The sequence below is a fragment of the Phyllobates terribilis genome, unplaced genomic scaffold, assembly GCF_046119375.1.
Source record: "Phyllobates terribilis strain yellow unplaced genomic scaffold, ASM4611937v1 Scaffold_12__6_contigs__length_324123572, whole genome shotgun sequence".
NCBI lineage: Eukaryota > Metazoa > Chordata > Amphibia > Anura > Dendrobatidae > Phyllobates > Phyllobates terribilis.
In genome coordinates this window covers 87,461,396-87,487,179 of record NW_027362772.1, presented here as the reverse complement: position 1 = coordinate 87,487,179, position 25,784 = coordinate 87,461,396, and the positions used below count along the sequence as shown (strand labels likewise).

General features: G+C 42.8%; 1 protein-coding gene across 1 annotated transcript in view; it reads right to left on the bottom strand.

Annotated features, from left to right (window-relative positions):
- TRIM62 (tripartite motif containing 62) overlaps positions 1-25,784 on the bottom strand; it is a 171,538-nt gene that overhangs the window by 41,564 nt on the left and 104,190 nt on the right. Inside the window, exon 3 of the mRNA XM_073656036.1 lies at positions 681-776. Coding sequence (XP_073512137.1) covers positions 681-776 — 96 coding nt within the window. The remainder of the gene's footprint in view (positions 1-680; positions 777-25,784) is intronic.

Genomic DNA, 25,784 nt, shown 5'->3' with positions numbered 1-25,784 from the left:
TATAGGCGCCGTGCCCTTTATAGACGCCGTGCCCTTTATAGGCGCCGTGCCCTTTATAGGCGCCGTGCCCTTTATAGGTGCCGTGCCCTTTATAGGCGCCGTGCCCTTTATAGGCGCCGTGCCCTTTATAGGCGCCGTGCCCTTTATAGGCGCCGTGCCCTTTATAGGCACTATGCACTTTATAGGCGCCGTGCCCTTTATAGGCGCCGTGCACTTTATGTGCACTTTATAGGCGCTATGCACTTTATAGGCGCCGTGCCCTTTATAGGCGCCGTGCACTTTATAGGCGCCGTGCCTCCCCACTAGCTCAGAGAACACTAGCTGTGGATCGACCCTTCTCGTTTGCGTCTCTGTGGAGTGCTCCCACCCTTGTAAGGTGATTGACAGAAGGATGTGGAATGTCTGGCTCCTCCTCATTATTACATTACATTCTGTGGATAACATGTCTTGTGGGTCCGTCCTGCAGATGTTTTTGTATTGATTTTAATTCTATTTCTATGTTCTCTTATTTCTTGTTGAACCCATTTTCCTGTATAATATTCTATGAAGAGTATTGAATCATTATTATTGAGTAATTATCCAGAGGCAGCATCGCTCTGTAGCCAGAAGTCATGACCTGGCGTGTGTGGGGGTCACTCGTCTGCAGATGTGGCAGGCTGCGCCCTGGATGGGGGTCTCACCTTGGTCTCGGCCAGCTGGCGTTTCAGCAGCTGCAGCGCCTCCGCGTGCCCCCGTGCGCTCTCCTGCAGGGTCTGGAGCTGCTCCTTCAGTTCTCTCTAAGGGAGAAAAAGAGAAAATGATCCACGGCATCAAAGAAACCAACAACCTCATCCATCATCCTCCATCACCACCAACATCCGCATACAAAGCCATGGAGCAGATGATGGGGGTTACAGCCCGGACACAGACATCATACAGTCAGTGCACACAGTGATCAAAGGGACTGAGCGGGCACAAAACACAGGGGGCAAGAAGGCGCAGACCCCGCACACAACCAGAACTGCACGGGAGGTACAAGAAGACTTACAGCACAGAACAGAGAAGAAGGAAAGCTTCATAACTGCAAATCCTGTATTATACTCCAGAGCTGCACTCACTATTCTGCTGGTGCAGTCACTGTGTACATACATTACATTACTGATCCTGAGTTACATCCTGTATTATACTCCAGAGCTGCGCTCACTATTCTGCTGGTGCAGTCACTGTGTACATACATTACATTACTGACCCTGAGTTACATCCTGTATTATACTCCAGAGCTGCACTCACTATTCTGCTGGTGCAGTCACTGTGTACATACATTACATTACTGATCCTGAGTTACATCCTGTATTATACTCCAGAGCTGCGCTCACTATTCTGCTGGTGCAGTCACTGTGTACATACATTACATTACTGATCCTGAGTTACATCCTGTATTATACTCCAGAGCTGCGCTCACTATTCTGCTGGTGCAGTCACTGTGTACATACATTACAGTACTGATCCTGAGTTACATCCTGTATTATACTCCAGAGCTGCGCTCACTATTCTGCTGGTGCAGTCACTGTGTACATACATTACATTACTGATCCTGAGTTACATCCTGTATTATACTCCAGAGCTGCGCTCACTATTCTGCTGGTGCAGTCACTGTGTACATACATTACATTACTGACCCTGAGTTACATCCTGTATTACACTCCAGAGCTGCACTCACTATTCTGCTGGTGCAGTCACTGTGTACATACATTACATTACTGATCCTGAGTTACATCCTGTATTATACTCCAGAGCTGCGCTCACTATTCTGCTGGTGCAGTCACTGTGTACATACATTACATTACTGATCCTGAGTTACATCCTGTATTATACTCCAGAGCTGCGCTCACTATTCTGCTGGTGCAGTCACTGTGTACATACATTACAGTACTGATCCTGAGTTACATCCTGTATTATACTCCAGAGCTGCACTCACTATTCTGCTGGTGCAGTCATTGTGTACATACATTACATTACTGATCCTGAGTTACCTCCTGTATTATACTCCAGAGCTGCACTCACTATTCTGCTGGTGCAGTCACTGTGTACATACATTACATTACTGATCCTGAGTTACATCCTGTATTATACTCCAGAGCTGCGCTCACTATTCTGCTGGTGCAGTCACTGTGTACATACATTACATTACTGATCCTGAGTTACCTCCTGTATTATACCCCAGAGCTGCACTCACTATTCTGCTGGTGCAGTCACTGTGTACATACATTACATTACTGATCCTGAGTTACATCCTGTATTATACTCCAGAGCTGCGCTCACTATTCTGCTGGTGCAGTCATTGTGTACATACATTACATTACTGATCCTGAGTTACCTCCTGTATTATACTCCAGAGCTGCACTCACTATTCTGCTGGTGCAGTCACTGTGTACATACATTACATTACTGATCCTGAGTTACCTCCTGTATTATACCCCAGAGCTGCACTCACTATTCTGCTGGTGCAGTCACTGTGTACATACATTACATTACTGATCCTGAGTTACATCCTGTATTATACTCCAGAGCTGCGCTCACTATTCTGCTGGTGCAGTCATTGTGTACATACATTACATTACTGATCCTGAGTTACCTCCTGTATTATACCCCAGAGCTGCACTCACTATTCTGCTGGTGCAGTCACTGTGTACATACATTACATTACTGATCCTGAGTTACATCCTGTATTATACTCCAGAGCTGCACTCACTATTCTGCTGGTGCAGTCACTGTGTACATACATTACATTACTGATCCTGAGTTACATCCTGTATTATACCCCAGAGCTGCACTCACTATTCTGCTGGTACAGTCACTGTGTACATACATTACATTACTGATCCTGAGTTACATCCTGTATTATACTCCAGAGCTGCACTCACTATTCTGCTGGTGCAGTCACTGTGTACATACATTACATTACTGATCCTGAGTTACATCCTGTATTATACCCCAGAGCTGCACTCACTATTCTGCTGGTACAGTCACTATGTACATACATTACATTACTGATCCTGAGTTACATCCTGTATTATACTCCAGAGCTGCACTCACTATTCTGCTGGTGCAGTCACTGTGTACATACATTACATTACTGATCCTGAGTTACATCCTGTATTATACTCCAGAGCTGCACTCACTATTCTGCTGGTGCAGTCACTGTGTACATACATTACATTACTGATCCTAAGTTACATCCTGTATTATACTCCAGAGCTGCACTCACTTTTCTGCTGGTGCAGTCACTGGGTACATACATTACATTACTGGTCCTGAGTTACCTCCTGTATTATACTCCAGAGCTGCGCTCACTATTCTGCTGGTGCAGTCACTGTGTACATACATTACATTACTGATCCTAAGTTACATCCTGTATTATACTCCAGAGCTGCACTCACTATTCTGCTGGTGCAGTCACTGTGTACATACATTACATTACTGATCCTGAGTTACATCCTGTATTATACTCCAGAGCTGCACTCACTATTCTGCTGGTGCAGTCACTGTGTACATACATTACATTACTGATCCTGAGTTACATCCTGTATTATACTCCAGAGCTGCACTCACTATTCTGCTGGTGCAGTCACTGTGTACATACATTACTAATCCTGAGTTACATCCTGTATTATACTCCAGAGCTGCACTCACTATTCTGCTGGTGCAGTCACTGTGTACATACATTACATTACTGATCCTGAGTTACATCCTGTATTATACTCCAGAGCTGCGCTCACTATTCTGCTGGTGCAGTCACTGTGTACATACATTACATTACTGATCCTGAGTTACCTCCTGTATTATACCCCAGAGCTGCACTCACTATTCTGCTGGTGCAGTCACTGTGTACATACATTACATTACTGATCCTGAGTTACATCCTGTATTATACTCCAGAGCTGCGCTCACTATTCTGCTGGTGCAGTCATTGTGTACATACATTACATTACTGATCCTGAGTTACCTCCTGTATTATACCCCAGAGCTGCACTCACTATTCTGCTGGTGCAGTCACTGTGTACATACATTACATTACTGATCCTGAGTTACATCCTGTATTATACTCCAGAGCTGCACTCACTATTCTGCTGGTGCAGTCACTGTGTACATACATTACATTACTGATCCTGAGTTACATCCTGTATTATACCCCAGAGCTGCACTCACTATTCTGCTGGTACAGTCACTGTGTACATACATTACATTACTGATCCTGAGTTACATCCTGTATTATACCCCAGAGCTGCACTCACTATTCTGCTGGTACAGTCACTGTGTACATACATTACATTACTGATCCTGAGTTACATCCTGTATTATACTCCAGAGCTGCACTCACTATTCTGCTGGTGCAGTCACTGTGTACATACATTACATTACTGATCCTGAGTTACATCCTGTATTATACCCCAGAGCTGCACTCACTATTCTGCTGGTACAGTCACTATGTACATACATTACATTACTGATCCTGAGTTACATCCTGTATTATACTCCAGAGCTGCACTCACTATTCTGCTGGTGCAGTCACTGTGTACATACATTACATTACTGATCCTGAGTTACATCCTGTATTATACTCCAGAGCTGCACTCACTATTCTGCTGGTGCAGTCACTGTGTACATACATTACATTACTGATCCTAAGTTACATCCTGTATTATACTCCAGAGCTGCACTCACTTTTCTGCTGGTGCAGTCACTGTGTACATACATTACATTACTGATCCTGAGTTACATCCTGTATTATACTCCAGAGCTGCACTCACTATTCTGCTGGTGCAGTCACTGTGTACATACATTACATTACTGATCCTGAGTTACATCCTGTATTATCCTCCAGAGCTGCACTCACTATTCTGCTGGTGCAGTCACTGGGTACATACATTACATTACTGGTCCTGAGTTACCTCCTGTATTATACTCCAGAGCTGCGCTCACTATTCTGCTGGTGCAGTCACTGTGTACATACATTACATTACTGATCCTAAGTTACATCCTGTATTATACTCCAGAGCTGCACTCACTATTCTGCTGGTGCAGTCACTGTGTACATACATTACATTACTGATCCTGAGTTACATCCTGTATTATACTCCAGAGCTGCACTCACTATTCTGCTGGTGCAGTCACTGTGTACATACATTACATTACTGATCCTGAGTTACATCCTGTATTATACTCCAGAGCTGCACTCACTATTCTGCTGGTGCAGTCACTGTGTACATACATTACTAATCCTGAGTTACATCCTGTATTATACTCCAGAGCTGCACTCACTATTCTGCTGGTGCAGTCACTGTGTACATACATTACATTACTGATCCTGAGTTACATCCTGTATTATGCTCCAGAGCTGCACTCACTATTCTGCTGGTGCAGTCACTGTGTACATACATTACATTACTGATCCTGACTTACATCCTGTATTATACTCCAGAGCTGCACTCACTATTCTGCTGGTGCAGTCACTGTGTACATACATTACATTACTGATCCTGAGTTACATCCTGTACTATACTCCAGAGCTGCACTCACTATTCTGCTGGAGCAGTCACTATGTACATACATTACATTACTGTTCCTGAGTTACATCCTGTATTATACTCCAGAGCTGCACTCACTATTCTGCTGGTGCAGTCACTGTGTACATACATTACATTACTGATCCTAAGTTACATCCTGTATTATACTCCAGAGCTGCACTCACTTTTCTGCTGGTGCAGTCACTGTGTACATACATTACATTACTGATCCTGAGTTACATCCTGTATTATCCTCCAGAGCTGCACTCACTATTCTGCTGGTGCAGTCACTGTGTACATACATTACATTACTGGTCCTGAGTTACCTCCTGTATTATACTCCAGAGCTGCGCTCACTATTCTGCTGGTGCAGTCACTGTGTACATACATTACATTACTGATCCTAAGTTACATCCTGTATTATACTCCAGAGCTGCACTCACTATTCTGCTGGTGCAGTCACTGTGTACATACATTACATTACTGATCCTAAGTTACATCCTGTATTATACTCCAGAGCTGCACTCACTATTCTGCTGGTGCAGTCACTGTGTACATACATTACATTACTGATCCCGAGTTACATCCTGTATTATACTCCAGAGCTGCACTCACTATTCTGCTGGTGCAGTCACTGTGTACATACATTACATTACTGATCCTGAGTTACATCCTGTATTATACTCCAGAGCTGCACTCACTATTCTGCTGGTGCAGTCACTGTGTACATACATTACATTACTGATCCTGAGTTACATCCTGTATTATACTCCAGAGCTGCACTCACTATTCTGCTGGTGCAGTCACTGTGTACATACATTACATTACTGATCCTGAGTTACATCCTGTATTATACTCCAGAGCTGCACTCACTATTCTGCTGGTGCATTCACTGTGTACATACATTACATTACTGATCCTGAGTTACATCCTGTATTATACTCCAGAGCTGCACTCACTATTCTGCTGGAGAAGTCACTGTGTACATACATTACATTACTGATCCTGAGTTACCTCCTGTATTATACCCCAGAGCTGCACTCCCTATTCTGCTGGTGCAGTCACTGTGTACATACATTACATTACTGATCCTGAGTTACATCCTGTATTATACCCCAGAGCTGCACTCACTATTCTGCTGGTGCAGTCACTGTGTACATACATTACATTACTGATCCTGAGTTACATCCTGTATTATACTCCAGAGCTGCACTCACTATTCTGCTGGTGCATTCACTGTGTACATACATTACATTGCTGATCCTGAGTTACATCCTGTATTATACTTCAGAGCTGCACTCACTATTCTGCTGGTGCAGTCACTGTGTACATACATTACATTACTGATCCTGAGTTACCTCCTGTATTATACTCCAGAGCTGCACTCACTGTTCTGCTGGTGCAGTCACTGTGTACATACATTACATTACTGATCCTGAGTTACATCCTGTATTATACTCCAGAGCTGCACTCACTATTCTGCTGGTGCAGTCACTGTGTACATACATTACTGATCCTGAGTTACATCCTGTATTATACCCCAGAGCTGCACTCACTATTCTGCTGGTGCAGTCACTGTGTACATACATTACATTACTGATCCTGAGTTACATCCTGTATTATACTTCAGAGCTGCACTCACTATTCTGCTGGTGCAGTCACTGTGTACATACATTACATTGCTGATCCTGAGTTACATCCTGTATTATACCCCAGAGCTGCACTCACTATTCTGCTGGTGCAGTCACTGTGTACATACATTACATTACTGATCCTGAGTTACATCCTGTATTATACTTCAGAGCTGCACTCACTATTCTGCTGGTGCAGTCACTGTGTACATACATTACATTACTGATCCTGAGTTACATCCTGTATTATACTTCAGAGCTGCACTCACTATTCTGCTGGTGCAGTCACTGTGTACATACATTACATTGCTGATCCTGAGTTACATCCTGTATTATACCCCAGAGCTGCACTCACTATTCTGCTGGTGCAGTCACTGTGTACATACATTACATTACTGATCCTGAGTTACATCCTGTATTATACTTCAGAGCTGCACTCACTATTCTGCTGGTGCAGTCACTGTGTACATACATTACATTACTGATCCTGAGTTACATCCTGTATTATACCCCAGAGCTGCACTCACTATTCTGCTGGTGCAGTCACTGTGTACATACATTACATTACTGATCCTGCGTTACCTCCTGTATTATACCCCAGAGCTGCACTCACTATTCTGCTGGTGCAGTCACTGTGTACATACATTACATTACTGATCCTGAGTTACATCCTGTATTATACTCCAGAGCTGCACTCACTATTCTGCTGGTGCAGTCACTGTGTACATACATTACATTACTGATCCTGAGTTACATCCTGTATTATACTCCAGAGCTGCACTCACTATTCTGCTGGTGCAGTCACTGTGTACATACATTACATTACTGATCCTGAGTTACATCCTGTATTATACTCCAGAGCTGCACTCACTATTCTGCTGGTGCAGTCACTGTGTACATACATTACATTACTGATCCGGAGTTACCTCCTGTATTATACTCCAGAGCTGCACTCACTATTCTGCTGGTGCAGTCACTGTGTACATACATTACATTACTGATCCTGAGTTACCTCCTGTATTATACTCCAGAGCTGCACTCACTATTCTGCTGGTGCAGTCACTGTGTACATACATTACTGATCCTGAGTTACATCCTGTATTATACCCCAGAGCTGCACTCACTATTCTGCTGCTGCAGTCACTGTGTACATACATTACATTACTGATCCTGAGTTACATCCTGTATTATACTCCAGAGCTGCACTCACTATTCTGCTGGTGCAGTCACTGTGTACATACATTACATTGCTGATCCTGAGTTACATCCTGTATTATACCCCAGAGCTGCGCTCACTATTCTGCTGGTGCAGTCACTGTGTACATACATTACATTACTGATCCTGAGTTACCTCCTGTATTATACTCCAGAGCTGCACTCACTATTCTGCTGGTGCAGTCACTGTGTACATACATTACATTACTGATCCTGAGTTACATCCTGTATTATACTCCAGAGCTGCACTCACTATTCTGCTGGTGCAGTCACTGTGTACATACATTACATTACTGATCCTGAGTTACATCCTGTATAATACTCCAGAGCTGCACTCACTATTCTGCTGGTGCAGTCACTGTGTACATACATTACATTACTGATCCTGAGTTACCTCCTGTATTATACTCCAGAGCTGCACTCACTATTCTGCTGGTGCAGTCACTGTGTACATACATTACTGATCCTGAGTTACATCCTGTATTATACCCCAGAGCTGCACTCACTATTCTGCTGCTGCAGTCACTGTGTACATACATTACATTACTGATCCTGAGTTACATCCTGTATTATACTCCAGAGCTGCACTCACTATTCTGCTGGTGCAGTCACTGTGTACATACATTACATTGCTGATCCTGAGTTACATCCTGTATTATACCCCAGAGCTGCGCTCACTATTCTGCTGGTGCAGTCACTGTGTACATACATTACATTACTGATCCTGAGTTACCTCCTGTATTATACTCCAGAGCTGCACTCACTATTCTGCTGGTGCAGTCACTGTGTACATACATTACATTACTGATCCTGAGTTACATCCTGTATTATACTCCAGAGCTGCACTCACTATTCTGCTGGTGCAGTCACTGTGTACATACATTACATTACTGATCCTGAGTTACATCCTGTATAATACTCCAGAGCTGCACTCACTATTCTGCTGGTGCAGTCACTGTGTACATACATTACATTACTGATCCTGAGTTACATCCTGTATTATACTCCAGAGCTGCACTCACTATTCTGCTGGTGCAGTCACTGTGTACATACATTACATTACTGATCCTGAGTTACCTCCTGTATTATACCCCAGAGCTGCACTCACTATTCTGCTGGTGCAGTCACTGTGTACATACATTACATTACTGATCCTGAGTTACCTCCTGTGTTATACTCCAGAGCTGCACTCACTATTCTGCTGGTGCAGTCACTGTGTACATACATTACATTACTGATCCTGAGTTACATCCTGTATTATACTCCAGAGCTGCACTCACTATTCTGCTGGTGCAGTCACTGTGTACATACATTACATTACTGATCCTGAGTTACATCCTGTATTATACTCCAGAGCTGCACTCACTATTCTGCTGGTGCAGTCACTGTGTACATACATTACATTACTGATCCTGAGTTACATCCTGTATTATACTCCAGAGCTGCACTCACTATTCTGCTGGTGCATTCACTGTGTACATACATTACATTACTGATCCTGAGTTACCTCCTGTATTATACCCCAGAGCTGCACTCACTATTCTGCTGGTGCAGTCACTGTGTACATACATTACATTACTGATCCTGAGTTACATCCTGTATTATACTCCAGAGCTGCACTCACTATTCTGCTGGTGCAGTCACTGTGTACATACATTACATTACTGATCCTGAGTTACATCCTGTATTATACTCCAGAGCTGCACTCACTATTCTGCTGGTGCAGTCACTGTGTACATACATTACATTACTGATACTGAGTTACATCCTGTATTATACTCCAGAGCTGCACTCACTATTCTGCTGGTGCAGTCACTGTGTACATACATTACATTACTGATCCTGAGTTACATCCTGTATTATACTCCAGAGCTGCACTCACTATTCTGCTGGTGCAGTCACTGTGTACATACATTACATTACTGATCCTGAGTTACCTCCTGTATTATACTCCAGAGCTGCACTCACTATTCTGCTGGTGCAGTCACTGTGTACATACATTACTGATCCTGAGTTACATCCTGTATTATACTCCAGAGCTGCACTCACTATTCTGCTGGTGCAGTCACTGTGTACATACATTACATTACTGATCCTGAGTTACATCCTGTATTATACTCCAGAGCTGCACTCACTATTCTGCTGGTGCAGTCACTGTGTACATACATTACATTACTGATCCTGAGTTACCTCCTGTATTATACTCCACAGCTGCGCTCACTATTCTGCTGGTGCAGTCACTGTGTACATACATTACATTACTGATCCTGAGTTACCTCCTGTATTATACTTCAGAGCTGCACTCACTATTCTGCTGGTGCAGTCACTGTGTACATACATTACATTGCTGATCCTGAGTTACATCCTGTATTATACCCCAGAGCTGCACTCACTATTCTGCTGGTGCAGTCACTGTGTACATACATTACATTACTGATCCTGAGTTACCTCCTGTATTATACTCCAGAGCTTCACTCATTATTCTGCTGGTGCAGTCACTGTGTACATACATTACATTACTGATCCTGAGTTACCTCCTGTATTATACTCCAGAGCAGCACTCACTATTCTGCTGGTGCAGTCACTGTGTACATACATCACATTACTGATCCTGAGTTACCTCCTGTATTATACTCCAGAGGTGCACTCACTATTCTGCTGGTGCAGTCACTGTGTACATACATTACATTACTGATCCTGAGTTACATCCTGTATTATACCCCAGAGCGGCACTCACTATTCTGCTGGTGCAGTCACTGTGTACATACATTACATTACTGATCCTGAGTTACCTCCTGTATTATACCCCAGAGCTGCACTCACTATTCTGCTGGTGCAGTCACTGTGTACATACATTACATTACTGATCCTGAGTTACATCCTGTATTATACTCCAGAGCTGCACTCACTATTCTGCTGGTGCAGTCACTGTGTACATACATTACTGATCCTGAGTTACCTCCTGTATTATACTCCAGAGCTGCACTCACTATTCTGCTGGTGCAGTCACTGTGTACATACATTACATTACTGATCCTGAGTTACATCCTGTATTATACTCCAGAGCTGCACTCACTATTCTGGTGGTGCAGTCACTGTGTACATACATTACATTACTGATCCTGAGTTACCTCCTGTATTATACCCCAGAGCGGCACTCACTATTCTGCTGGTGCAGTCACTGTGTACATACATTACATTACTGATCCTGAGTTACATCCTTTATTATACCCCAGAGCTGCAATCACTATTCTGCTGGTGCAGTCACTGTGTACATACATTACATTACTGATCCTGAGTTATATCCTGTATTATACTCCAGAGCTGCCCTCACTATTCTGCTGGTGCAGTCACTGTGTACATACATTACATTACTGATCCTGAGTTACATCCTGTATTATACCCCAGAGCTGCACTCACTATTCTGCTGGTGCAGTCACTGTGTACATACATTACATTACTGATCCTGAGTTACCTCCTGTATTATACTCCAGAGCTGCGCTCACTATTCTGCTGGTGCAGTCACTGTGTACATACATTACATTACTGATCCTGAGTTACATCCTGTATTATACTCCAGAGCTGCACTCGCTATTCTGCTGGTGCAGTCACTGTGTACATACATTACATTACTGATCCTGAGTTACATCCTGTATTATACTCCAGAGCTGCACTCACTATTCTGCTGGTGCAGTCACTGTATACATACATTACATTACTGATCCTGAGTTACATCCTGTATTATACTCCAGAGCTGCACTCACTATTCTGCTGGTGCAGTCACTGTGTACATACATTACATTACTGATCCTGAGTTACCTCCTGTATTATACCCCAGAGCGGCACTCACTATTCTGCTGGTGCAGTCACTGTGTACATACATTACATTACTGATCCTGAGTTACATCCTGTATTATACCCCAGAGCTGCACTCACTATTCTGCTGGTGCAGTCACTGTGTACATACATTACATTACTGATCCTGAGTTACATCCTGTATTATACCCCAGAGCTGCACTCACTATTCTGCTGGTGCAGTCACTGTGTACATACATTACATTACTGGTCCTGAGTTACCTCCTGTATTATACTCCAGAGCTGCACTCACTATTCTGCTGGTGCAGTCACTGTGTACATACATTACATTACTGATCCTGAGTTACCTCCTGTATTATACCCCAGAGCTGCACTCACTAATCTGCTGGTGCAGTCACTGTGTGCATACATTACATTACTGATCCTGAGTTACATCCTGTATTATCCTCCAGAGCTGCACTCACTATTCTGCTGGTGCAGTCACTGTATACATACATTACATTACTGATCCTGAGTTACATCCTGTATTATGCTCCAGAGCTGCACTCACTATTCTGCTGGTGCAGTCACTGTGTACATTACATTACTGATCCTGAGTTACCTCCTGTATTATACTCCAGAGCTGCACTCACTATTCTGCTGGTGCAGTCACTGTGTACATACATTACATTACTGATCCTGAGTTACCTCCTGTATTATACTCCAGAGCAGCACTCACTATTCTGCTGGTGCAGTCACTGTGTACATACATTACATTACTGGTCCTGAGTTACCTCCTGTATTATACTCCAGAGCTGCACTCACTATTCTGCTGGTGCAGTCACTGTGTACATACATTACATTACTGATCCTGAGTTACATCCTGTATTATACTCCAGAGCTGCACTCACTATTCTGCTGGTGCAGTCACTGTGTACATACATTACATTACTGATCCTGAGTTACATCCTGTATTATACTCCAGAGCTGCACTCACTATTCTGCTGGTGTAATCACTGTGTACATACATTACATTACTGATCCTGAGTTACATCCTGTATTATACCCCAGAGCTGCACTCACTATTCTGCTGTTGCAGTCACTGTGTACATACATTACATTACTGATCCTGAGTTACATCCTGTATTATGCTCCAGAGCTGCACTCACTATTCTGCTGGTGCAGTCACTGTGTACATTACATTACTGATCCTGAGTTACATCCTGTATTATACTCCAGAGCTGCACTCACTATTCTGCTGGTGCAGTCACTGTGTACATACATTACATTACTGATCCTGAGTTACATCCTGTATTATACTCCAGAGCTGCACTCACTATTCTGCTGGTGCAGTCACTGTGTACATACATTACATTACTGATCCTGAGTTACATCCTGTATTATACTCCGGAGCTGCACTCACTATTCTGCTGGTGCAGTCACTGTGTACATACATTACATTACTGATCCTGAGTTACATCCTGTATTATACTCCAGAGCTGCACTCACTATTCTGCTGGTGCAGTCACTGTGTACATACATTACATTACTGATCCTGAGTTATATCCTGTATTATACTCCAGAGCTGCACTCACTATTCTGCTGGTGCAGTCACTGTGTACATACATTACATTACTGATCCTGAGTTATATCCTGTATTATACTCCAGAGCTGCACTCACTATTCTGCTGGTGCAGTCACTGTGTACATACATTACATTACTGATCCTGAGTTACATCCTGTATTATGCTCCAGAGCTGCACTCACTATTCTGCTGGTGCAGTCACTGTGTACATACATTACATTACTGATACTGAGTTACATCCTGTATTATACTCCAGAGCTGCACTCACTATTCTGCTGGTGCAGTCACTGTGTACATACATTACATTACTGGTCCTGAGTTACCTCCTGTATTATACTCCAGAGCTGCACTCACTATTCTGCTGGTGCAGTCACTGTGTACATACATTACATTACTGATCCTGAGTTACATCCTGTATTATACTCCAGAGCTGCACTCACTATTCTGCTGGTGCAGTCACTGTGTACATACATTACATTACTGATACTGAGTTACATCCTGTATTATACTCCAGAGCTGCACTCACTATTCTGCTGGTGCAGTCACTGTGTACATACATTACATTACTGATCCTGAGTTACATCCTGTATTATACTCCAGAGCTGCACTCACTATTCTGCTGGTGCAGTCACTGTGTACATACATTACATTACTGATACTGAGTTACATCCTGTATTATACTCCAGAGCTGCACTCACTATTCTGCTGGTGCAGTCACTGTGTACATAGATTACATTACTGATCCTGAGTTACATCCTGTATTATGCTCCAGAGCTGCACTCACTATTCTGCTGGTGCAGTCACTGTGTACATACATTACATTACTGGTCCTGAGTTCCCTCCTGTATTATACTCCAGAGCTGCACTCACTATTCTGCTGGTGCAGTCACTGTGTACATACATTACATTACTGATCCTGAGTTACATCCTGTATTATCCTCCAGAGCTGCACTCACTATTCTGCTGGTGCAGTCACTGTGTACATACATTACATTACTGGTCCTGAGTTCCCTCCTGTATTATCCTCCAGAGCTGCACTCACTATTCTGCTGGTGCAGTCACTGTGTACATACATTACATTACTGATCCTGAGTTACATCCTGTATTATCCTCCAGAGCTGCACTCACTATTCTGCTGGTGCAGTCACTGTGTACATACATTACATTACTGATCCTGAGTTACATCCTGTATTATACTCCAGAGCTGCACTCACTATTCTGCTGGTACAGTCACTGTGTACATACATTACATTACTGATCCTGAGTTACATCCTGTATTATACTCCAGAGCTGCTCTCACTATTCTGCTGGTGGAGTCACTGTGTACATACATTACATTACTGATCCTGAGTTACATCCTGTATTATGCTCCAGAGCTGCACTCACTATTCTGCTGGTGCAGTCACTGTGTACATACATTACATTACTGATCCTGAGTTACATCCTGTATTATGCTCCAGAGCTGCACTCACTATTCTGCTGGTACAGTCACTGTGTACATACATTACATTACTGATCCTGAGTTACATCCTGTATTATACTCCAGAGCTGCTCTCACTATTCTGCTGGTGGAGTCACTGTGTACATACATTACATTACTGATCCTGAGTTACATCCTGTATTATACTCCAGAGCTGCTCTCACTATTCTGCTGGTGCAGTCACTGTGTACATACATTACATTACTGATCCTGAGTTACATCCTGTATTATACTCCAGAGCTGCTCTCACTATTCTGCTGGTGCAGTCACTGTGTACATACATTACATTACTGATCCTGAGTTACATCCTGTATTATGCTCCAGAGCTGCACTCACTATTCTGCTGGTGCAGTCACTGTGTACATACATTACATTACTGATCCTGAGTTACATCCTGTATTATGCTCCAGAGCTGCACTCACTATTCTGCTGGTGCAGTCACTGTGTACATACATTATATTACTGATCCTGAGTTACATCCTGTATTATACTCCAGAGCTGCACTCACTATTCTGCTGGTGCAGTCACTGTGTACATACATTACATTACTGATCCTGAGTTACCTCCTGTATTATACTCCAGAGCTGCACTCACTATTCTGCTGGTGCAGTCACTGTGTACATACATTACATTACTGATCCTGAGTTACCTCCTGTATTATACCCCAGAGCTGCACTCACTATTCTGCTGGTGCAGTCACTGTGTACATACATTACATTACTGACCCTGAGTTACATCCTGTATTATACTCCAGAGCTGCACTCACTATTCTGCTGGTGCAGTCACTGTGTACATACATTAAATTACTGATCCTGAGTTACATCCTGTATTATACTCCGGAGCTGCACTCACTATTCTGCTGGTGCAGTCACTGTGTACATTCATTACATTACTGATCCTGAGTTACATCCTGTATTATACTCCAGAGCTGCACTCACTATTCTGCTGGTGCAGTCACTGTGTACATACATTACTGATCCTGAGTTACATCCTGTATTAAACTCCAGAGCTGCACTCACTATTCTGCTGGTGCAGTCACTGTGTACATACATTACATTACTGATCCTGAGTTACCTCCTGTATTAAACTCCAGAGCTGCACTCACTATTCTGCTGGTGCAGTCACTGTGTACATACATTACATTACTGATCCTGAGTTACCTCCTGTATTAAACTCCAGAGCTGCACTCACTATTCTGCTGGTGCAGTCACTGTGTACATACATTACATTACTGATCCTGAGTTACATCCTGTATTATACTCCAGAGCTGCACTCACTATTCTGCTGGTGCAGTCACTGTGTACATACATTACATTACTGATCCTGAGTTACATCCTGTATTATACTCCAGAGCTGCACTCACTATTCTGCTGGTGCAGTCACTGTGTACATACATTACATTACTGATCCTGAGTTACCTCCTGTATTAAACTCCAGAGCTGCACTCACTATTCTGCTGGTGCAGTCACTGTGTACATACATTACATTACTGATCCTGCGTTACCTCCTGTATTATACACCAGAGCTGCACTCACTATTCTGCTGGTGCAGTCTCTGTGTACATACATTACATTACTGATCCTGAGTTACATCCTGTATTATACTCCAGAGCTGCACTCACTATTCTGCTGGTACAGTCACTGTGTACATACATTACATTACTGATCCTGAGTTACATCCTGTATTAAACTCCAGAGCTGCACTCACTATTCTGCTGGTGCAGTCACTGTGTACATACATTACTGATCCTGAGTTACATCCTGTATTATACTCCAGAGCTGCACTCACTATTCTGCTGGTGCAGTCACTGTGTACATACATTACATTACTGATCCTGAGTTACATCCTGTATTAAACTCCAGAGCTGCACTCACTATTCTGCTGGTGCAGTCACTGTGTACATACATTACATTACTGATCCTGAGTTACATCCTGTATTATGCTCCAGAGCTGCACTCACTATTCTGCTGGTGCAGTCACTGTGTACATTCATTACATTACTGATCCTGAGTTACATCCTGTATTATACTCCAGAGCTGCACTCACTATTCTGCTGGTGCAGTCACTGTGTACATACATTACATTACTGATCCTGAGTTACCTCCTGTATTATACTCCAGAGCTGCACTCACTATTCTGCTGGTGCAGTCACTGTGTACATACATTACATTACTGATCCTGAGTTACATCCTGTATTATACTCCAGAGCTGCACTCACTATTCTGGTGGTGCAGTCACTGTGTACATACATTACATTACTGATCCTGAGTTACCTCCTGTATTATACCCCAGAGCGGCACTCACTATTCTGCTGGTGCAGTCACTGTGTACATACATTACATTACTGATCCTGAATTACATCCTGTATTATACCCCAGAGCTGCGCTCACTATTCTGCTGGTGCAGTCACTGTGTACATACATTACATTACTGATCCTGAGTTACATCCTGTATTATACTCCAGAGCTGCACTCACTATTCTGCTGGTGCAGTCACTGTGTACATACATTACATTACTGATCCTGAGTTACATCCTGTATTATACTCCAGAGCTGCACTCACTATTCTGCTGGTGCAGTCACTGTGTACATACATTATATTACTGATCCTGAGTTACATCCTGTATTATACTCCAGAGCTGCACTCACTATTCTGCTGGTGCAGTCACTGTGTACATACATTACATTACTGATCCTGAGTTACATCCTGTATTATACTCCAGAGCTGCACTCACTATTCTGGTGGTGCAGTCACTGTGTACATACATTACATTACTGATCCTGAGTTACATCCTGTATTATACTCCAGAGCTGCACTCACTATTCTGCTGGTGCAGTCACTGTGTACATACATTACATTACTGATCCTGAGTTACATCCTGTATTATACTCCAGAGCTGCACTCACTATTCTGCTGGTGCAGTCACTGTGTACATACATTATATTACTGATCCTGAGTTACATCCTGTATTATACTCCAGAGCTGCACTCACTATTCTGCTGGTGCAGTCACTGTGTACATTCATTACATTACTGATCCTGAGTTACATCCTGTATTATACCCCAGAGCTGCACTCACTATTCTGCTGGTGCAGTCACTGTGTACATACATTACATTACTGATCCTGAGTTACATCCTGTATTATACTCCAGAGCTGCACTCACTATTCTGCTGGTGCAGTCACTGTGTACATACATTACTGATCCTGAGTTACATCCTGTATTAAACTCCAGAGCTGCACTCACTATTCTGCTGGTGCAGTCACTGTGTACATACATTACATTACTGATCCTGAGTTACCTCCTGTATTAAACTCCAGAGCTGCACTCACTATTCTGCTGGTGCAGTCACTGTGTACATACATTACATTACTGATCCTGAGTTACCTCCTGTATTAAACTCCAGAGCTGCACTCACTATTCTGCTGGTGCAGTCACTGTGTACATACATTACATTACTGATCCTGAGTTACATCCTGTATTATACTCCAGAGCTGCACTCACTATTCTGCTGGTGCAGTCACTGTGTACATACATTACATTACTGATCCTGAGTTACATCCTGTATTATACTCCAGAGCTGCACTCACTATTCTGCTGGTGCAGTCACTGTGTACATACATTACATTACTGATCCTGAGTTACCTCCTGTATTAAACTCCAGAGCTGCACTCACTATTCTGCTGGTGCAGTCACTGTGTACATACATTACATTACTGATCCTGCGTTACCTCCTGTATTATACTCCAGAGCTGCACTCACTATTCTGCTGGTGCAGTCAGTGTACATACATTACATTACTGATCCTGAGTTACATCCTGTATTATACTCCAGAGCTGCACTCACTATTCTGCTGGTGCAGTCACTGTGTACATACATTACATTACTGATCCTGAGTTACATCCTGTATTATACTCCAGAGCTGCACTCACTATTCTGCTGGTACAGTCACTGTGTACATACATTACATTACTGATCCTGAGTTACATCCTGTATTAAACTCCAGAGCTGCACTCACTATTCTGCTGGTGCAGTCACTGTGTACATACATTACATTACTGATCCTGAGTTACCTCCTGTATTATACTCCAGAGCTGCACTCACTATTCTGCTGGTGCAGTCACTGTGTACATACATTACATTACTGATCCTGAGTTACATCCTGTATTAAACTCCAGAGCTGCACTCACTATTCTGCTGGTGCAGTCACTGTGTACATACATTACATTACTGATCCTGAGTTACATCCTGTATTATGCTCCAGAGCTGCACTCACTATTCTGCTGGTGCAGTCACTGTGTACATACATTACATTACTGATCCTGAGTTACATCCTGTATTATGCTCCAGAGCTGCACTCACTATTCTGCTGGTGCAGTCACTGTGTACATACATTACATTACTGATCCTGAGTTACATCCTGTATTATGCTCCAGAGCTGCACTCACTATTCTGCTGGTGCAGTCACTGTGTACATACATTACATTACTGATCCTGAGTTACCTCCTGTATTATACTCCAGAGCTGCGCTCACTATTCTGCTGGTGCAGTCACTGTGTACATTCATTACATTACTGATCCTGAGTTACATCCTGTATTATACTCCAGAGCTGCACTCACTATTCTGCTGGTGCAGTCACTGTGTACATACATTACATTACTGATCCTGAGTTACATCCTGTATTATACTCCAGAGCTGCACTCACTATTCTGCTGGTGCAGTCAGTGTGTACATACATTACATTACTGATCCTGAGTTACATCATGTATTATACTCCAGAGCTGCACTCACTATTCTGCTGGTGCAGTCACTGTGTACATACATTACATTACTGATCCTGAGTTACATCCTGTATTATACTCCAGAGCTGCACTCACTATTCTGCTGGTGCAGTCACTGTGTACATACATTACATTACTGATCCTGAGTTACCTCCTGTATTATACCCCAGAGCGGCACTCACTATTCTGCTGGTGCAGTCACTGTGTACATACATTACATTACTGATCCTGAGTTACATCCTTTATTATACCCCAGAGCTGCACTCACTATTCTGCTGGTGCAGTCACTGTGTACATACATTACATTACTGATCCTGAGTTACATCCTGTATTATACTCCAGAGCTGCACTCACTATTCTGCTGGTGCAGTCACTGTGTACATACATTACATTACTGATCCTGAGTTACATCCTGTATTATACCCCAGAGCTGCACTCACTATTCTGCTGGTGCAGTCACTGTGTACATACATTACATTACTGATCCTGAGTTACATCCTGTATTATACTCCAGAGCTGCACTCACTATTCTGCTGGTGCAGTCACTGTGTACATACATTACATTACTGGTCCTGAGTTACCTCCTGTATTATACTCCAGAGCTGCACTCACTATTCTGCTGGTGCAGTCACTGTGTACATACATTACATTACTGATCCTGAGTTACATCCTGTATTATCCTCCAGAGCTGCACTCACTATTCTGCTGGTGCAGTCACTGTATACATACATTACATTACTGATCCTGAGTTACATCCTGTATTATGCTCCAGAGCTGCACTCACTATTCTGCTGGTGCAGTCACTGTGTACATTACATTACTGATCCTGAGTTACATCCTGTATTATACTCCAGAGCTGCACTCACTATTCTGCTGGTGCAGTCACTGTGTACATACATTACATTACTGATCCTGAGTTACATCCTGTATTATACTCCAGAGCTGCACTCACTATTCTGCTGGTGCAGTCACTGTGTACATACATTACATTACTGATCCTGAGTTACATCCTGTATTATACTCCAGAGCTGCACTCACTATTCTGCTGGTGCAGTCACTGTGTACATACATTACATTACTGATCCTGAGTTACATCCTGTATTATACTCCGGAGCTGCACTCACTATTCTGCTGGTGCAGTCACTGTGTACATACATTACATTACTGATCCTGAGTTACATCCTGTATTATACTCCAGAGCTGCACTCACTATTCTGCTGGTGCAGTCACTGTGTACATACATTACATTACTGGTCCTGAGTTACCTCCTGTATTATACTCCAGAGCTGCACTCACTATTCTGCTGGTGCAGTCACTGTGTACATACATTACATTACTGATACTGAGTTACATCCTGTATTATACTCCAGAGCTGCACTCACTATTCTGCTGGTGCAGTCACTGTGTACATACATTACATTACTGATCCTGAGTTACATCCTGTATTATGCTCCAGAGCTGCACTCACTATTCTGCTGGTGCAGTCACTGTGTACATACATTACATTACTGATCCTGAGTTACATCCTGTATTATACTCCAGAGCTGCACTCACTATTCTGCTGGTGCAGTCACTGTGTACATACATTACATTACTGATCCTGAGTTACATCCTGTATTATGCTCCAGAGCTGCACTCACTATTCTGCTGGTGCAGTCACTGTGTACATACATTACATTACTGATCCTGAGTTACCTCCTGTATTATACCCCAGAGCTGCACTCACTATTCTGCTGGTGCAGTCACTGTGTACATACATTACATTACTGATCCTGAGTTACATCCTGTATTATCCTCCAGAGCTGCACTCACTATTCTGCTGGTGCAGTCACTGTGTACATACATTACATTACTGATCCTGAGTTACCTCCTGTATTATACCCCAGAGCTGCACTCACTATTCTGCTGGTGCAGTCACTGTGTACATACATTACATTACTGATCCTGAGTTACATCCTGTATTATACTCCAGAGCTGCACTCACTATTCTGCTGGTGCAGTCACTGTGTACATACATTACATTACTGATCCTGAGTTACATCCTGTATTATACTCCAGAGCAGCACTCACTATTCTGCTGGTGCAGTCACTGTGTACATACATTACATTACTGATCCTGAGTTACATCCTTTATTATACTCCAGAGCTGCACTCACTATTCTGCTGGTGCAGTCACTGTGTACATACATTACATTACTGATCCTGAGTTACATCCTGTATTATACTCCAGAGCTGCACTCACTATTCTGCTGGTGCAGTCACTGTGTACATATATTACATTACTGATCCTGAGTTACATCCTGTATTATACTCCAGAGCTGCACTCACTATTCTGCTGGTGCAGTCACTGTGTACATACATTACATTACTGATCCTGAGTTACATCCTGTATTATACTCCAGAGCTGCACTCACTATTCTGCTGGTGCAGTCACTGTGTACATACATTACATTACTGATCCTGAGTTACATCCTGTATTATACTCCAGAGCTGCACTCACTATTCTGCTGGTGCAGTCACTGTGTACATATATTACATTACTGATCCTGAGTTACATCCTGTATTATACTCCAGAGCTGCACTCACTATTCTGCTGGTGCAGTCACTGTGTACATACATTACATTACTGATCCTGAGTTACATCCTGTATTATCCTCCAGAGCTGCGCTCACTATTCTGCTGGTGCAGTCACTATGTACATACATTACATTACTGATCCTGAGTTACATCCTGTATTATACTCCAGAGCTGCACTCACTATTCTGCTGGTGCAGTCACTGTGTACATACATTACATTACTGATCCTGAGTTACATCCTGTATTATACTCCAGAGCTGCACTCACTATTCTGCTGGTGCAGTCACTGTGTACATACATTACATTACTGATCCTGAGTTACATCCTGTATTATACTCCAGAGCTGCACTCACTATTCTGCTGGTGCAGTCACTGTGTACATACATTACATTACTGATCCTGAGTTACATCCTGTATTATGCTCCAGAGCTGCTCTCACTATTCTGCTGGTGCAGTCACTGTGTACATTACATTACTGATCCTAAGTTACATCCTGTATTATACTCCAGAGCTGCGCTCACTATTCTGCTGGTGCAGTCACTGTGTACATACATTACATTACTGATCCTGAGTTACATCCTGTATTATGCTCCAGAGCTGCACTCACTATTCTGCTGGTGCAGTCACTGTGTACATACATTACATTACTGATCCTGAGTTACATCCTGTATTATGCTCCAGAGCTGCACTCACTATTCTGCTGGAGCAGTCACTGTGTACATACATTACATTACTGATCCTGAGTTACATCCTGTATTATACTCCAGAGCTGCACTCACTATTCTGCTGGTGCAGTCACTGTGTACATACATACATTACTGATCCTGAGTTACATCCTGTATTATACTCCAGAGCTGCACTCACTATTCTGCTGGTGTAGTCACTGTGTACATACATTACATTACTGATCCTGAGTTACATCCTGTATTATACCCCAGAGCTGCACTCACTATTCTGCTGGTGCAGTCACTGTGTACATGCATTACATTACTGATCCTGAGTTACCTCCTGTATTATACTCCAGAGCTGCACTCACTATTCTGCTGGTGCAGTCACTGTGTACATATATTACATTACTGATCCTGAGTTACATCCTGTATTATACTCCAGAGCTGCACTCACTATTCTGCTGGTGCAGTCACTGTGTACATACATTACATTACTGATCCTGAGTTACCTCCTGTATTATACTCCAGAGCTGCACTCACTATTCTGCTGGTGCAGTCACTGTGTACATACATTACATTACTGATCCTGAGTTACCTCCTGTATTATTCTCCAGAGCTGCACTCACTATTCTGCTGGTGCAGTCACTGTGTACATACATTACACTACTGATCCTGAGTTACATCCTGTATTATACTCCAGAGCTGCACTCACTATTCTGCTGGTGCAGTCACTGTGTACATACATTACATTACTGATCCTGAGTTACATCCTGTATTATACTCCAGAGCTGCACTCACTATTCTGCTGGTGCAGTCACTGTGTACATACATTACATTACTGATCCTGAGTTACATCCTGTATTAAACTCCAGAGCTGCACTCACTATTCTGCTGGTGCAGTCACTGTGTACATACATTACATTACTGATCCTGAGTTACATCCTGTATTATACTCCAGAGCTGCACTCACTATTCTGCTGGTGCAGTCACTGTGTACATACATTACTGATCCTGAGTTACATCCTGTATTAAACTCCAGAGCAGCACTCACTATTCTGCTGGTGCAGTCACTGTGTACATACATTACATTACTGATCCTGAGTTACATCCTGTATTATACTCCAGAGCTGCACTCACTATTCTGCTGGTGCAGTCACTGTGTACATACATTACATTACTGATCCTGAGTTACCTCCTGTATTAAACTCCAGAGCTGCACTCACTATTCTGCTGGTGCAGTCACTGTGTACATACATTACATTACTTATCCTGAGTTACATCCTGTATTATACCCCAGAGTTGCACTCACTATTCTGCTGGTGCAGTCACTGTGTACATACATTACATTACTGATCCTGAGTTACCTCCTGTATTAAACTCCAGAGCTGCACTCACTATTCTGCTGGTGCAGTCACTGTGTACATACATTACATTACTGATCCTGAGTTACATCCTGTATTATACTCCAGAGCTGCACTCACTATTCTGCTGGTGCAGTCACTGTGTACATACATTACATTACTGATCCTGAGTTACATCCTGTATTATACTCCAGAGCTGCACTCACTATTCTGCTGGTGCAGTCACTGTGTACATACATTACATTACTGATCCTGAGTTACATCCTGTATTATACTCCAGAGCTGCACTCACTATTCTGCTGGTGCAGTCACTGTGTACATACATTACATTACTGATCCTGAGTTACATCCTGTATTATACTCCAGAGCTGCACTCACTATTCTGCTGGTGCAGTCACTGTGTACATACATTACATTACTGATCCTGAGTTACATCCTGTATTATACTCCAGAGCTGCACTCACTATTCTGCTGGTGCAGTCACTGTGTACATACATTACATTACTGATCCTGAGTTACTTCCTGTATTATCCTCCAGAGCTGCACTCACTATTCTGCTGGTGCAGTCACTGTGTACATACATTACATTACTGATCCTGAGTTACCTCCTATATTATACTCCAGAGCTGCACTCACTATTCTGCTGGTGCAATCACTGTGTACATACATTACATTACTGATCCTGAGTTATATCCTGTATTATACTCCAGAGCTGCACTCACTATTCTGCTGGTGCAGTCACTGTGTACATACATTACATTACTGATCCTAAGTTACATCCTGTATTATACTCCAGAGCTGCACTCACTATTCTGCTGGTGCAATCACTGTGTACATACATTACATTACTGATCCTGAGTTATATCCTGTATTATACTCCAGAGCTGCACTCACTATTCTGCTGGTGCAGTCACTGTGTACATACATTACATTACTGATCCTGAGTTACCTCCTATATTATACTCCAGAGCTGCACTCACTATTCTGCTGGTGCAATCACTGTGTACATACATTACATTACTGATCCTGAGTTATATCCTGTATTATACTCCAGAGCTGCACTCACTATTCTGCTGGTGCAGTCACTGTGTACATACATTACATTACTGATCCTAAGTTACATCCTGTATTATCCTCCAGAGCTG